At 43.9% G+C, this 13,794-nt stretch overlaps 1 protein-coding gene across 1 annotated transcript in view; it reads right to left on the bottom strand.

Annotated features, from left to right (window-relative positions):
- Window positions 1-6,483, bottom strand: part of LOC127582253 (ral guanine nucleotide dissociation stimulator-like) — a 137,280-nt gene extending 130,797 nt beyond the window's left edge. The window contains exon 1 of the mRNA XM_052037408.1: window positions 5,735-6,483. Coding sequence (XP_051893368.1) covers window positions 5,735-5,755 — 21 coding nt within the window. The 5' untranslated portion in view covers window positions 5,756-6,483. The remainder of the gene's footprint in view (window positions 1-5,734) is intronic.
- Between the last annotated feature and the right edge of the window lie 7,311 nt (window positions 6,484-13,794).

The raw sequence follows: 13,794 nt of genomic DNA, 5'->3' as shown, positions 1-13,794 counted from the left end.
ATACAAAATAAACTTTATTCATAATAAAAGGCAAACTATATACAATTACAAAACAGTGTAAACTTTTACATTCTTGTACAGATCATTCATTAGTCTTACCTTTTTATATAGAAAACAGCACCGATGCCACACGTGTGGCTCCCTGGAAGCTACCCGGTCCTGTGTTTACAATATTTAGGGGCTTTCTCGCCTGTCCCCACCCCTCCCTCTCCAGTGGCAGAAGAACCCTAAACTGTAGTCCTTCCCCACCAAGACTTTGCGTTGGCTGCGCCCAGCTTCAGTGCGTCCCTCAGCATGTACTCCTGCAGCCTGGAATGTGCCAGCCGGCAGCATTCCCCTACGGACATCTCGCAGTGCTGGAAGACCAACAAGTTTCGTGCAGACCAAAGAGCGTCTTTCACCGAGTTGATGACCTTCCAGCAGCAGTTGATGTCTGTCTCTGTGTGCGTGTCCCCGGGAACAGCCCGTAGATCAGAGAATCCTCTGTTACGCTGCTGCTGGGGATGAACCGTGACAAGGACCCTTGCATCTTTCACTACACCCCCCTTGCAAACCTACAGCCCGCAAAGAGGTGGGCGACCGTCTTGTCCCCAGCGCAATCCTCCCGGGAGCAGCGTGCGCTGGGAGTGAGGTTCCAACCATACAGGAAGGATCTGACTGGGAGGGCCCCTCTTGGTGCTTGTTGGTGAGTTCTGGCGATGAGACATTCTGCCAGATGGTCTGGACAGTCTGCTCAGGGAACCACCCCACAGTATCCATTGAGTCCTTCTCCTGCAGTGCCTGCAGGATGTTCCGTGCTGACTACTGCCTGATGGACTTGTGGTCAAAGGTATTGGTCTGGAAGAACTTTTCCACGAAGGACAGGTAGCGCGGCAGCGTCCAGCTGACTGGGATGCCGTGTGGCCATGGGGCCAGGCCTATCCTTCGCAACAGCAGGGACAGGTAGAACCTCGGTACGTAGTGACACTTGGTGCCCACGTACTTGGGTTCCACGCACAGCCTGATGCAGCCACAGATCAGGAGGAGGGCGACATTGGAGACGACTTTACCCCCATTGTCCAGGGACTTGTGCATGGTGGCCCGTCGGGCCCGCTCCATCTTGGATCCCCAGATGAACCGGAAGACGGCGCGGGTGATTCCTAAGCCCGAGGAGCGAGGAGCAGGCCACACCTGCGCCAAGTACAGCAGACCTGAGAGCGCCTCACACCTGACGACCAAGTTCTTCCCAGTTATCGATAGGGAGTGCCATTCCCACAGTCCCAGTCTCTGCTTCACCTTCCCAATCCGCTCCTGCCAATTTTTGTTGCACGCCCCAGCCCCTCCGAACCAGATCCCAAGCACCTTCAGATAGTCAGGCCTGATGGTGAAGGGGACGATGGATCGGTCGGGCCAGTTGCCAAAGAGCATGGCCTCGCTCTTCGCATGATTTACTCTGGCCCCTGATGCCAACTCAAACTGGTCGCAGATGCTGATCAATCTGCAAACTGACCTCGGGTCCGAGCAGAAGACTGTGACGTCGTCCATGTACAGGGAGGTTTTCACCTGGGTGACCTCACTGCCTGGCAACGTCACCCCTCTGATGCTCTCGTCCTTCCTGATGGACTCGGCAAAGGGTTCTATGCAGCACACGAACAAGACAGGGGAGAGAGGGCAGCCCTGCCTGACTCCAGACTTGATGGGGAAGCTGTCTGTTTCCCACCCATTGATTTGGACTGCGCTACAGATGTCTGTGTAGAGCAGTTGGATCCAAGTCCTGATTCCCTCCCCAAAGCCCATTTTGGAGACCACGTCCAGCATGTATGTGTGTGATACCCTGTCGAAGGCCTCCTCCTGGTCCAAGCTGACCAGGCAGGTGTTCACTCCTCTGTCCTGCACGTAGGCGATGGTATCCCTGAGCAGCACGAGGCTGTCAAAGATCTTCCTGCCAGGTACAGCACAGGTTTGGTCCGGGTGGATCACCTGTCCCAGAGCAGACCTGACCCTGTTGGCAATGGCCTTGGACAGGATCTTTAGTCCACATTCAACAGTGAGCCTTAAGGAAGAGGACGGCTCAGTAGCATCCTCGCAGACGAACATATTAAGGATCTGCAGATCCTTCTATGCGAGTCTGTACAACAAAAAGGCCACAGACAGCACCGCCTCCCAGAACTTCCTGTCCTCTATCACGGAGGTCTTAGATGACAGCAAGCGGGAGAGTCTGGAGGAGCTGACTGGCTCCGTTCATTCCTTTGATTCGAATAAAACTCCTGGAAGCGACAGCTTACCGGTGGAGTTGTACTCGGCTCTGTGGGACTGGATGGGCCTGGACCTGCTGGAAGTGTACAACGCTATGCTTTGGTCTGGCAGTATGTCAGGGACTATGAGGAAGGGCACCATCACCCTCATCTACAAGCAGAAGGGGGAGAGGGTGGACATCAGTAATTGGAGACCCTATCTGCTGGTGAATAAACATCAACACATTGAAGAAACTGCCAACATCCTTCAAGCAAATCATCAGATGATGCAGCACAACAAAGGCCTTTTGGCTCATCATGTTTGTGCTGGAAACTGGTTTGCACTTTTATAGCATCTTTCACCACCATGTTGTATCCAAAATTACTTTACAATCAGTGACACCTCTTTCACATGTAGTCAAACAGCATTCAATAATTTTATATATGCGGTGGGGTTATATGTCCATTCAATGACATGGTGTCCTGGTCACTTTCTGTAGTAGGATCGAGAATTGTCAACACAATCCGCTTTACATTTAAACCTCGGGAGGAAGTCATAAGGAGGTGAAGAACAACCTGACCTCTTCAGTCCAAAGGCAGATTTGATTATCTTTCCAGCTTCACATTTATAGACCTTATTTCTACAGATAGCTCTGGGCTTACAATGCTGCTTTAACATCGAAGGCACAACGGTCTACTGCATGGCAGGGATTAGAATTACAGTATCAGTGTTGGCTGCTCAATGCCCTACAACAGGCTGAAGTGTTCCTAGGGTTGAGTTAAACAATAGTGGTCAGACATGCCTTCCCAAATTAAGGCTAGGCTTTCTCAGTGAGGGCTATTCAACAATTTCCAACCAGCCTGCTCCTGACTAAGTCCACACCAAGACCCTGTACACTGTAGGCAAACCCTGTTGCTTTCTTTAATCTGTTGTTTAATTGTCCTTTGACAAATTTGCACCACACCTTTCATACATACCTAAAGCAGGGGTCATTGAATTAGAGAAACACACAAACATATGAATTAGGAATAGGCTACTCCATCCCTCAAGCCTCCTCTACCATTTACTAAGATTGTGGCTTATCTGATTGTAAACTCAACTTCACATTCCCATCTACTCATAGTAACCCTTTACTCTTGCTTTATCAAATATTTATCTATCTCTATACAAATATTCTGCTTCTACATAACATAATTTTTAAAAAGGCATATATCTAAAACAACTGTCAGTCCAACAGGCCAATATCTGATTACCTACGGATACTGGCAATCCCAGCCTGAAGAATAGCCAACATACCCAAGATCCATCAAGAACAATGGAAATGCACTTCAGCAAAGGTTAGAAGGGAAACAAGTAGTAAATAGATTTGAATCAATGCTCTGCTGTAACACATAATGAAATAGAAGAAATACTAAATAACAACTCTCTTTCAGTATTTACCAGGACAGCTGGGTGGATTTGCATGTGTAGCTGGTTTCAGAGGTGATATAACTGCACTTAACTAAAATATTAAATAAGCTTAAAGAGGTTAAAACCCTTGGGTTTGTCAGATTGCACTGACCCATTTTAAAAGAATCTTGAGTAGTGACAGCAGAGACATGGTTACACAGATTTTTTTTAATTGCTAAAGAAAGGTGCAGCATTAAGGATTAGAGAATACTTAGATGGATATTTAAGAAGGGGATAAACACACACCAAAGAAACAGTGCACCAATCAGCAATTGGACCAATTGGAGGTAGCAAGAATAATGGCCTCCTTACTAAATCATAATAATGAATAGTGTGGATTTCAAAAGGGAAAGTCTTGTTTGTTCAACCTCATTAAATTTTCCAACAGAGGGATCATATAAAAGTAATTCAGAAGATGAAATTCATCTGCGTTTCAAAAATCCTTTGATAAAATGCTAGGTAATTTACTGGAATAAGGTCAAAGAAGGGAGCGAGCAACAAAAAGGACAGCTTAAGACAAAAAAGAGTGAGAGCAAGGGTAACTACTTCACTTGGTGGAAAAGTAGTCCACAAGGATTGGTGCTGAGCCCACCATTATTCATATTTTATGTTTGCAATTTAGACTTGGGAATCAAAAACACGATTTCTCAATTTGCAAATGGCACCAGGTTAGCAGTGCTGGTGACACCAAGAAGGCCTTCAATTCATCTGTGGAAGAAATGAATGAATTTACAGATTACAAGGCATTACACGCAGGTATAAAATAAGGCCACTAATTACATGTAAACAAGCAATGTGGCATCTGGAAGTTACAATGGGCAAAACTTGAAAAGCAGTTCAACAAGGCCTTCCAAATAGTAAGTGTAACATTTGCATTTTATATTTCTACAGAGAGAGACCTTATTCAGTAGATTACTTTATCAAAGTCTTTTTTAAATTCAGATACATTTTATTTTCTGAATTACTCTTATCTGCTTTCTCTGGTAGTAGAATTTCATGAGGTTGAACAAACAAGACTTTCCCTTTTGAAACTCAGAAGTTATGCGGGAACTTGATTTTAATCTCAGTTGGAGCATGGAATAGAGCTGTGGGCACCATATAGGGCTCAGAAGGACAGGTATAGATTTACAAGGATGAGAGCAAAAATGGGAGCTTGAACAAGCTGGGAATCACTTCCCTCGAAAAGTGATGGCTGACTGGTACCATTAAAATATGAAAGGTTTGGAATACAGATACACTTATGGGGAAGAGCAAAAGGCTGTCCATATAAGGTGGCCAACAAAAAATAAAACGAGGAATTCAGAATAAACTTCTTCACCCTGAGTGTGGAGAGAAAGTGATTGGTAAAGGCGTGTGGTGGGGGCAGGTATAGAGGATTATGCTGAAGCAGAGTTAGGTAGGGATAGGCGGAGGCTTGACTGAAGCGTAACTGCCAGCACGGATTGGTGGGGCCGAACTCCCTGGTTCTGCGCTTACATTCTATCGAATTCTATGTCCGTATTCCAGATTAAACTCATAATAACTGCTTGCATATAGTCCAACAGGAGTGCATTCAGAGCCAACATCATTACTGTTAGAGAAGGACAGATGTCGCCCTGCTCCCCGAGTCCTCAGAACAGCCACTTGATGCCTGACAAATGAACCAGCCGCTATTGTGCTTACCAACATTACCTCATGCGAAATCTGGCGTCATTAATACAGAGTGGGCGGCGCTGAGCAACAAACACCCGGCCTTGATTTTGTTTTTCATGCACGACAGAGATTGAACCAAAAACCCACCACGGAGGGTTGTTTCTCAGACTGTACACCATGAAGAAGTACAGAAACAAAACACTTGGGCTTTTAATTGGTACTTATGCATCCATTTACGGAAACACAGTTATAAATATTAATTACAATTAAATACATTTATTATTAAAACGATAGAAGAAGAGACGAGGAAGCTCATGTAAAATCAGTTGTTTAGCACCGTGCACCGACATCACCTGTAAACACACCCGGTCCGCACTATGGTTGTAATTTCCAGCCTCTGAATGCGGTGGGAACTGGGGAAGACGGCTGAACACCTTACCTGGGCATTCCACCTCATCATCTCCGAACCATAGTCTCTCCAGGGTCTTCCGTCCAGCCCTCTCAGTCTCCCCAGCGCTGAACGATCGGCACCCACAGTCTGTGTGTGGGATGGTGGTTCTACAGGCTCTTCCCTTGCTCTGTCTTCCCTGCTTTTTCCATCCTGGGCGAAATTCCTTCTATCCCAGGAATGAAGCAGACATCTACAACACTGAATGCAAGCCACGGGTTATCGCGAGCCAGTGCAATGTCTCTTTAAATGGAGCGGAATAAACCTACAATTTCAGTTTGACAACTGAGGAAGGTCGGGTGGAGAAATCCAGTCTTCGGGAATAATGTGGTAAATCATTAAAATGAACGAAAAACGAGGCGATTAAAAATGGATGCGCAAATAATCCAACACGGGGAGAAATCCAAAGGAATGGTAATCTGTTGTACAAATGAGTGCGGGTCCCCTCCCTGCTTCATCCAGGGTTGCCACCTAGTTTCCTCGTTGCTCTCTCCCTCTGCCTAACCCGCTGAGTTCCTCCAGCAGCTCGTTTGTTGCTCTCTCCCTCTCTCGCAGGTTGTCGGACGATCAGGTACAGCGATGCTTTGTAATGTTTCACCATTCACGTTTGAACATTTGTGTCCTTCGCTTCAGATTAAACTCGCATGAGACTGCTTCACCTCCCCCCCCACCTCAATCTCTCCGACCATCACATAATTTCCCTTCTCTCACTCCTGTTTTGTTTTAACAATACAAAATAATCCCACGTCGGTTGACGGCGTACAAGAGCATCACAGTTTTCCCGTGGGGAGGGAGGGGAGTAGCAAAGCGATGCCTTAATCCGCCGCACAAGGCACAACCCTCTCCTTTAATCCTAAAAATAAACATTTCATCCGATGTAATGTTTTTGTTTGTTGTTCTCTTGCCATTAACACTGTTAATAGATGTAATCTGCTACTGACCACTGATCCGCTGTAATAAATTAATATTGTATCTCTCTTGTGTCTCAAATTAGTATTGGGCACTAATAGATTTAGGGGAATATCATTCAAATACCAGCAGGATTGTGAATTTATTCTAAAGCAGGATCTGTTCCCTCTCTGAGTCAATTAAAATATATTTATATGTAATTTTCCTCTCATTCAACCTCATTGTGTCCAAATATTTCTTGGGACCCACAGTTCCAAAGCTAATCACCATTCTTCATGTGTGGGCAAGATATGAGTGTCAGCAGCTATTAGACAATGGAAGGCATCACAGGCAACCTTGGATTTGTCTATACAGTCCATTAGCTATTAAACATATGTAGCCAATTGAAAAACTAGATGTGGTTAATTGCATTGCTGATGTCTAATAGGCATGTGATCTCAGTACCAGTGTTCCCATGGTGTACGCCTGTGGAGTTTAATCATTTTGTGCGTTGGTTGGTAAAATGGAGAACAGAGAATGCAATTGCTTTTGACCATGGTGAAGGTATTATTTCCATGGTTACTGAATAGTGGTGGATGTAATTTCAAATATGTACTTGAAGCACATTTAACCACATTTTATTAAGGGGATTGCTTCTGAAATTAGTGGACAGTGTAAAAAGTATTGTCATTTTTGTTATTCACTGGATGTGGGCATCACTGTTGAGCCCGGCATTTATTCTCCATCCCTCATCGCCCTGGGTCTGGGTGGTTTGCTAAACCATTTCAGAGGACTGCCATGGAATCACGTTAGTCAGACCAGGTTAATGTGGCAGATTTCTAGCCCTAGAGGACATTACTAAACTAGATTAGTTTTTAACAATTCAGTCACCATTTAGTCATTATATCACCTTTTTATTCTAGTTTGTTTTAGTCAAATGATATAATTTCCCCAGTTGCCACGGCAGAGTTGGAACTCATGTCTCATTCTTTGGCTATTTAGTAATTCCTAATGGATAATTCTTTTTAACTCAAGCTTCCATTGTTTTGATCAGGATCACTGGCTGGTTGAATTTCCCTCTTTTGACTTTGCAGAGTGGCAAAGATCATGGAAATCAACTCGATGTTTAATCCCTCAGTTAATGGTACCACAGGATATACCATGTCTTTCTGGCATATTGATTCTCAGATTGGCAGAGATAGGGGTGGGGGAGTAGGGCCTTTGGGCATTGATCAATATTCATAATTTAAGGTTGCAAGTAGTCAAAAGTTGATGAGAGTCCTTGTGTGCCTAGATGGTGGAAGATGTAAGTTTGCGAGTTGCTGCCAAATAATCTTTGGTGAAATGTTGCAGTGCAGAATACTGGACAAAATTCCAAGGCAGAAGACATGTCCATCAATGGTGGAATGAAAGAAAACAGGGAATGGCAAAAGGTCAAAACCGGAGAAAAATCATGGCTTACAATAGGTAAACCAAGTTTCAGAAAAATTTAGTAACATTGCAAGTGCCCATTTTTGCAAAAAAACAGTAAGAAGCTTGGTGTGTAAAATGATACTAAAATCCCTCAAGATTGCTAACATTTTCCAGAATCCTCAGCACGAACATGAAATTGGCAGGCACTCAGGAGCTTTGTATTTGATCTTACTCCCAAAGTTTATTAATACCTCTGGCAATCCAAGTAACAAAATAAACACTGATGTGAATTGCTTCTCCAAGATTAGATAAGAGTGTGACAGTGCCTCTAGCACAGTATTCAACTTAAGTGGATATTGGGTGTTCCACTACTCTGCTTTGTGTTAAAAATGCATTAAGTTTGTCAGCATGAAAACATTGTTGATATTTAGTTTGGATCAGAGGTGTCTTTACTTGTAAAGTGGCCGGTTATAATCGAGCAATTTGAGTAAGATGTGACTGGTTTGGATTTTAAAATGGCTCATTCAGAGTTTGTGATGGTATTCATAGCTCTGAGCTGACAGCTTTTGGTTTGAGTGCCACCCATGTCCTGGTGAATGGGGTCAAGAATTCCATTCTCTAAGTATTAGGTTGCCTTTCTGGGGCACAAGTGTCCGATAGAAGTGGAGTCCACTTCTTCCTTCCCAATCCCAGACTCCACAAACCGGAGATCTGAGTTTGAGTCTCTGAATAATGAGTTGACTTTCAGCAAGACAAGTGATAATTCCCATTACATCCATCTGATCTTCCTGACAACTTTGCTCAGGGTAGGTAAATAAGGCCGATAACCTAGATACATCAAGAGGGTCTTGATTACAGGAAGAAAATCTGGAGCACGATCTGCTGGATACGCATGGTGGAAGAAATGGGTCACCTCACATGGCAACTGACAGGGAAGTGGCAGTGAAGGAATTAGAATCTATTGAGCTCTGGTCAGTCATGTCTGTGGTATTTCAGGATGGTCTTAATGATTAACTTGGCAGCTTAGCTCATTTATGGTGATAAAGCTTTATCTTAACCTGGATAAGACTAGAAGCCAATGCTAATGGACAAAATATTCCTGAATGGACAGGCATCAGGAATCTCTGACAGCAAAATGCCATGGATACTGGAAAAATCAAATAGAGAATATTATAAATACTCAGCACACCAGACAATATGTATGAACAACAGTCAATGCCTGATATTGATAACCATGCATCAAAGCCCCAGATTTAGAGCTTGTATCCCTGAAATTGACCTTGGGAGTGGGAGTCCTAGCTGACAGCTATCGGTACAAGTCTCACTACCAAGGGCATGTAAGGATGGGCAATAAACCTGGACTTGTTTGTAGTGGCCACGTTCTGAGAATTAGTTTTTAAAACATTGAAGATTGTTAAAGGCAGTGATAGTTTTCTGTTTGCTTTATAAACACACAAGCCCTTATCACATCAGCAATTAATAACCTTTTGATTTCTTTTAACCTTGTTAACCATCGACCTTATCTACCTTACACACTCCATTTCCCATGAATGAAGTCTGCATGCAGGGGCAGGACATGGACACAGTCAAGATGTCTTCAATCAAACTGAGTAGTCGGCAATGTAGGTCAAATGTAAACGGAGTTCTTAATAATTTATTCTTTCTGTCAGACATTGCTCAGAAATCTCCAGGAGCAGTCAGCGGCCTTTGATGCTGCTTTGTTCAACTTGGCGTTTGCATCTCGTAAGGAGGTGACATGGAAATGTGTCACAACCCTTTTAGCCGTCTGTCACCATGGCAACAAAAGACTAGCTGCACCACGCTGGGAGGGGGGTTGGCAAAAGGGAGAATTATTGTTGCTTCTCCAGGCATAATGCTTGCAGCTCGCTGCACACCAGGGATCTTCGTCAGGCCCTTCTGGGGCAACCTCAGTAATGAACTCCTCCAGGGAATAAGCACTGCGGGGAACCTGGGAAATAAAACTAAAAGGTCGCTTTGTAACAAGGTGATGGCACGAGAACAGATTCTTTCATCTCTATGAAGAATGTGTATGCTGAAATAACAACAATGAACTGGACTTACACAGCAGGTCTGTCAACATTAAAGGCAGCTTTGGATATCAGATCACTGACCTGCTTTAGAATTGAATCAGTTTGTGATTTTGTTTCTCACCGCCCACGTTCCTGAATCATACAGACCAGAAGCTTTAACCCAACTCTGCTACGTTTTAACTGGATGCACCATGCTTTGGGTCATCCTGACTGTTTTCTATTCATTTTCAGGATGTGAGCACGACCAGCATTTAATCCCCCTCCCTAATTGCCCCTGAACAGAGTGGCTTACTGGGGATTTCGGAGAATAGTGACCATTATTGTGGGTCTGGATTCACACAGGAGGGCAGACTGCCTTCCCTAAAGGTCCTAAATGAACCAGATGGAATTTTAACAGAATCCAGCAGTTGTCTACGTTCAGATTTATGTAAATAAATTAGAGTTTAACCCCTGGTGCCAAATCTACACCAAGGCCCTGACTCACCAGTCCAGTAACACAACAATTCGCTAGCCATTTGTGCTCGAGTGTTCTGGAAACGCAAGTCGTGTTTACAATTTCTCCCAATGACCCTTAAACCAAGGAGGGGAAAAAAAATCAGCTGCTCCTGATCGACATCCCGCGGTTTTCATTAAAAAGTGCACGCTTGTCTCCGAAGGTGGAATGGTATCGAGCGGTGATAATTACTGTGGGTGAATCATGAGCTGATCCTTTCCGTCAAGTTCCGAGAATAAGGAAAAATTATTTAGGTGAGATACGGCAGAGCAAATGGCGGCCAAGGAGCAGCAAATATCCAGAGGAGAATGGCCACAAATATACCATTACCGCAAACTAGGAACCGCAGAATGCCTGGGACTGGAATAGAAGGGAATTGTTCCACCTAGAAAGAAACTTACAACGGGAGCACAAAACGTTGGAAATGTTTATACCACTTCAGGTTGATGACCTTTCAATGCTGCTTTCCTCTGCACAGACACTGCCCGATCTGCTGAGTGCTTCCTGCATTATCTGATCTTATTTCATATTTGAAATGCTGGCTCAGCTTGCGAAGCCCACATCCCTTGATTGAATATAAAATATACATCCACAGTGTTTTACTTTTAGTTTAAATTAAGTTTTTTAAAGGTTTGAAAGTAGAGAACGGGACATAAATAAAAAAGAAATTGCCTTTATAATGTATCTAGAAATAAGCGCCTTGCAGCCAACACACTGTATAGCAGCAATGTTGGACACAAAGCAGCATAATTTTCCCATAGCCAGGTTCTATGTACGGTAACGGACAGATAATCTGTTGTTTGAGTAATAAATATTAGGCAAAGCATCAGGGATAAATAGCAGTACGCACACTTTTCCAGTCATCCAGCAGGTGGCACTGGAGTGTAATTCAGATGTTGTGCTCGAGTCCCTGAGTGGGTTTTGCACCCATGATATTCTGATTCCAGGGTGTGTGCTGCTATTGACACTTTGACTGTATTATATCACGATCTGCAGATCTCAGACCCATCCACTGTTCTGAGTAAACTACTGCTGGGAAAATTAGAGGGCAAATTGAAATCTGTTGTTCTCGCTTTGCAATCAAATGAAAAATGTTCCATCTCTTACACCACATTAACCCCATAAAACATCCTATCACACAATTACTCGTCTCTCTCATACAACTCGGCCCCAGATTATATTTCCTCACCTCTTAATCCCATTCTTATGTCTCATACCATTCGGTTCCATGCATTGGCAGCACCAAAGGCCTCAATTGTGTTCTATGTTCACCCTTTACTCCATATTTAGTTCCACCCGATGTCTATCGGTCTGTAATTCAACACACTCCCAATCCCAACGTTTGTCAATTAAACTGTTTTAACCTTGAATCCTATTGAATCTCTTAATTCCCTCATCACTTTTTTTGCTAGAAAATCTGATTGTCTTTTGCATTTTCCATATTATTTGCTTCCATGACTCTGCATACGATATAAAATTGTTTCATCTGATTTCAACTCAAAGCAGCTGTTTTGAAGCTGATAGTTCATGTGCAAAAAAAATGAATAAAATGCCTACGTGTTAAGATAAAAAGATTGGACTAAAGCTAAAGTTTTAATATTAAGAATCTTGATTAATAGAGACTCCAGATCCCAGCATCTGCAGTTTCTTGTGGCTCCATGTTTCAAAAGTTATCAGGTTACAAATTCAAAACATGTGAGAAGTTGCTTCTTCATTTCCAGCTGATTGAGTTGCTGCCATCTCCTGGCCTAATAGAGAACTGGAGACAGGGGGCGGGGGAATCAGGGTGAGGCAAGTTAGCTGAATTGCAAACTTCATTTTTCAGTGGCTGCCATAGAAAGGTCAGCAGCCCTGGAAGTTAATATTACTTGCTCCAAAAGTCCTCCCAGACATGCAGAGTGTACTTGGTGGTTTATTTCTGTTTCTTGTCCTGCTGCTGTTTTGATGGACACATGGTTTTCCCTCACTCACTTAAGTGATAGGAAGGGGAAAAGTATGGACTAATGGAGCAAAGATAAACTGCTGGAGGAACCCTGCACATCAAGCAGTCTCTTTGGAGGCAAAAGGATGGTTGATGTTTTGGGTTGAGACCTTGCATCATGACTGACAGTGTAGAGGGAAATCCCCACCTCATCTGGTTCCACCCACCACCCACCACCCACCACCTACCAACCTCTGACTATCACTCCCTCTCACTTCTGTACACCAGCATCTTCCCTCTATATCCTCAGGGCTGATGCAGGGTCTAGACCCAAAATATCAACCATCCCTTTGCCTCCACACGTGCTGCTTGACCCACTGAGTTCTTGCAGCAGTTTATCTTCTGCTCCAGATTCTGGCATAAACATAGAAAAGTACAGCACAGGAACAGGCCCTTCGGCCCACCATTTCTGTGCTGACCACGATGCCAACCTAACTAACCCCATCTGCCTGCACATGGTCTACATCCCTCTATTCCCTGTCTGTTCATGCCTCTTGAACATTGCTATCATTTCTGCCACCACCACTTCCACTGGCAGCGCGTTCCAGGCACCCACCACTCTCCGTGTAAAAAAAACTTGCCTCAAAAATTTCTTTTAAACTTAAACTTATCCCCTTCACACCCTAAATCTATGCCCTCTAGTATTTGAAATTTCCACCCTTGGAAAAAGACTCTATCTACCCTATCTAATGCCTCTCATAATTTTTATACACTTCTATCAGGTCTCCCCTCAGTATCCGATGCTCCAGAGAAAACAATCCAAGTTTGTCCAACCTCTATTTATAGCTGATATTGTCTAATCCAGGCAACATCCTGGTGAATTTCCGTACCCTCTCTAAAGCCTCCACGTCCTTCCTGCAGCATGAATTCCTGACTTCTATGCTTAGCACTCCAACCACTGAGAGCATGTTGAACACCTTCTTCACCACCCTATCCACTTGTGTTGTCACTTTCAGGGAGCTATGGACTTGCACCCAAGATCTCTCTGTACACCAATGCCACCAAGAGTCCTGCCATACACTGTATACTTCCTGCAATCCCTTGTGCATCCTAACAGATATGGAGGCCCATTTTACTTCAACCCAGCTTTCCATAATCAAATCTGTGTTTCTTAAGGATTACTTTGTTTTTGCCTCTAATCTACCCTACAGTGTATATATACCTTGTGCTGGTTATTCTGTATTGGAATGTCTTGACATCAGCCCTAAAAGTGTCTTTGATTAGT

This window comes from Pristis pectinata, chromosome 23 (assembly GCF_009764475.1).
Source record: "Pristis pectinata isolate sPriPec2 chromosome 23, sPriPec2.1.pri, whole genome shotgun sequence".
In the NCBI taxonomy this organism is placed as follows: domain Eukaryota; kingdom Metazoa; phylum Chordata; class Chondrichthyes; order Rhinopristiformes; family Pristidae; genus Pristis; species Pristis pectinata.
Note: the sequence above shows the minus strand (reverse complement) of the source record. Positions and strands in the feature narration are given on the sequence as shown.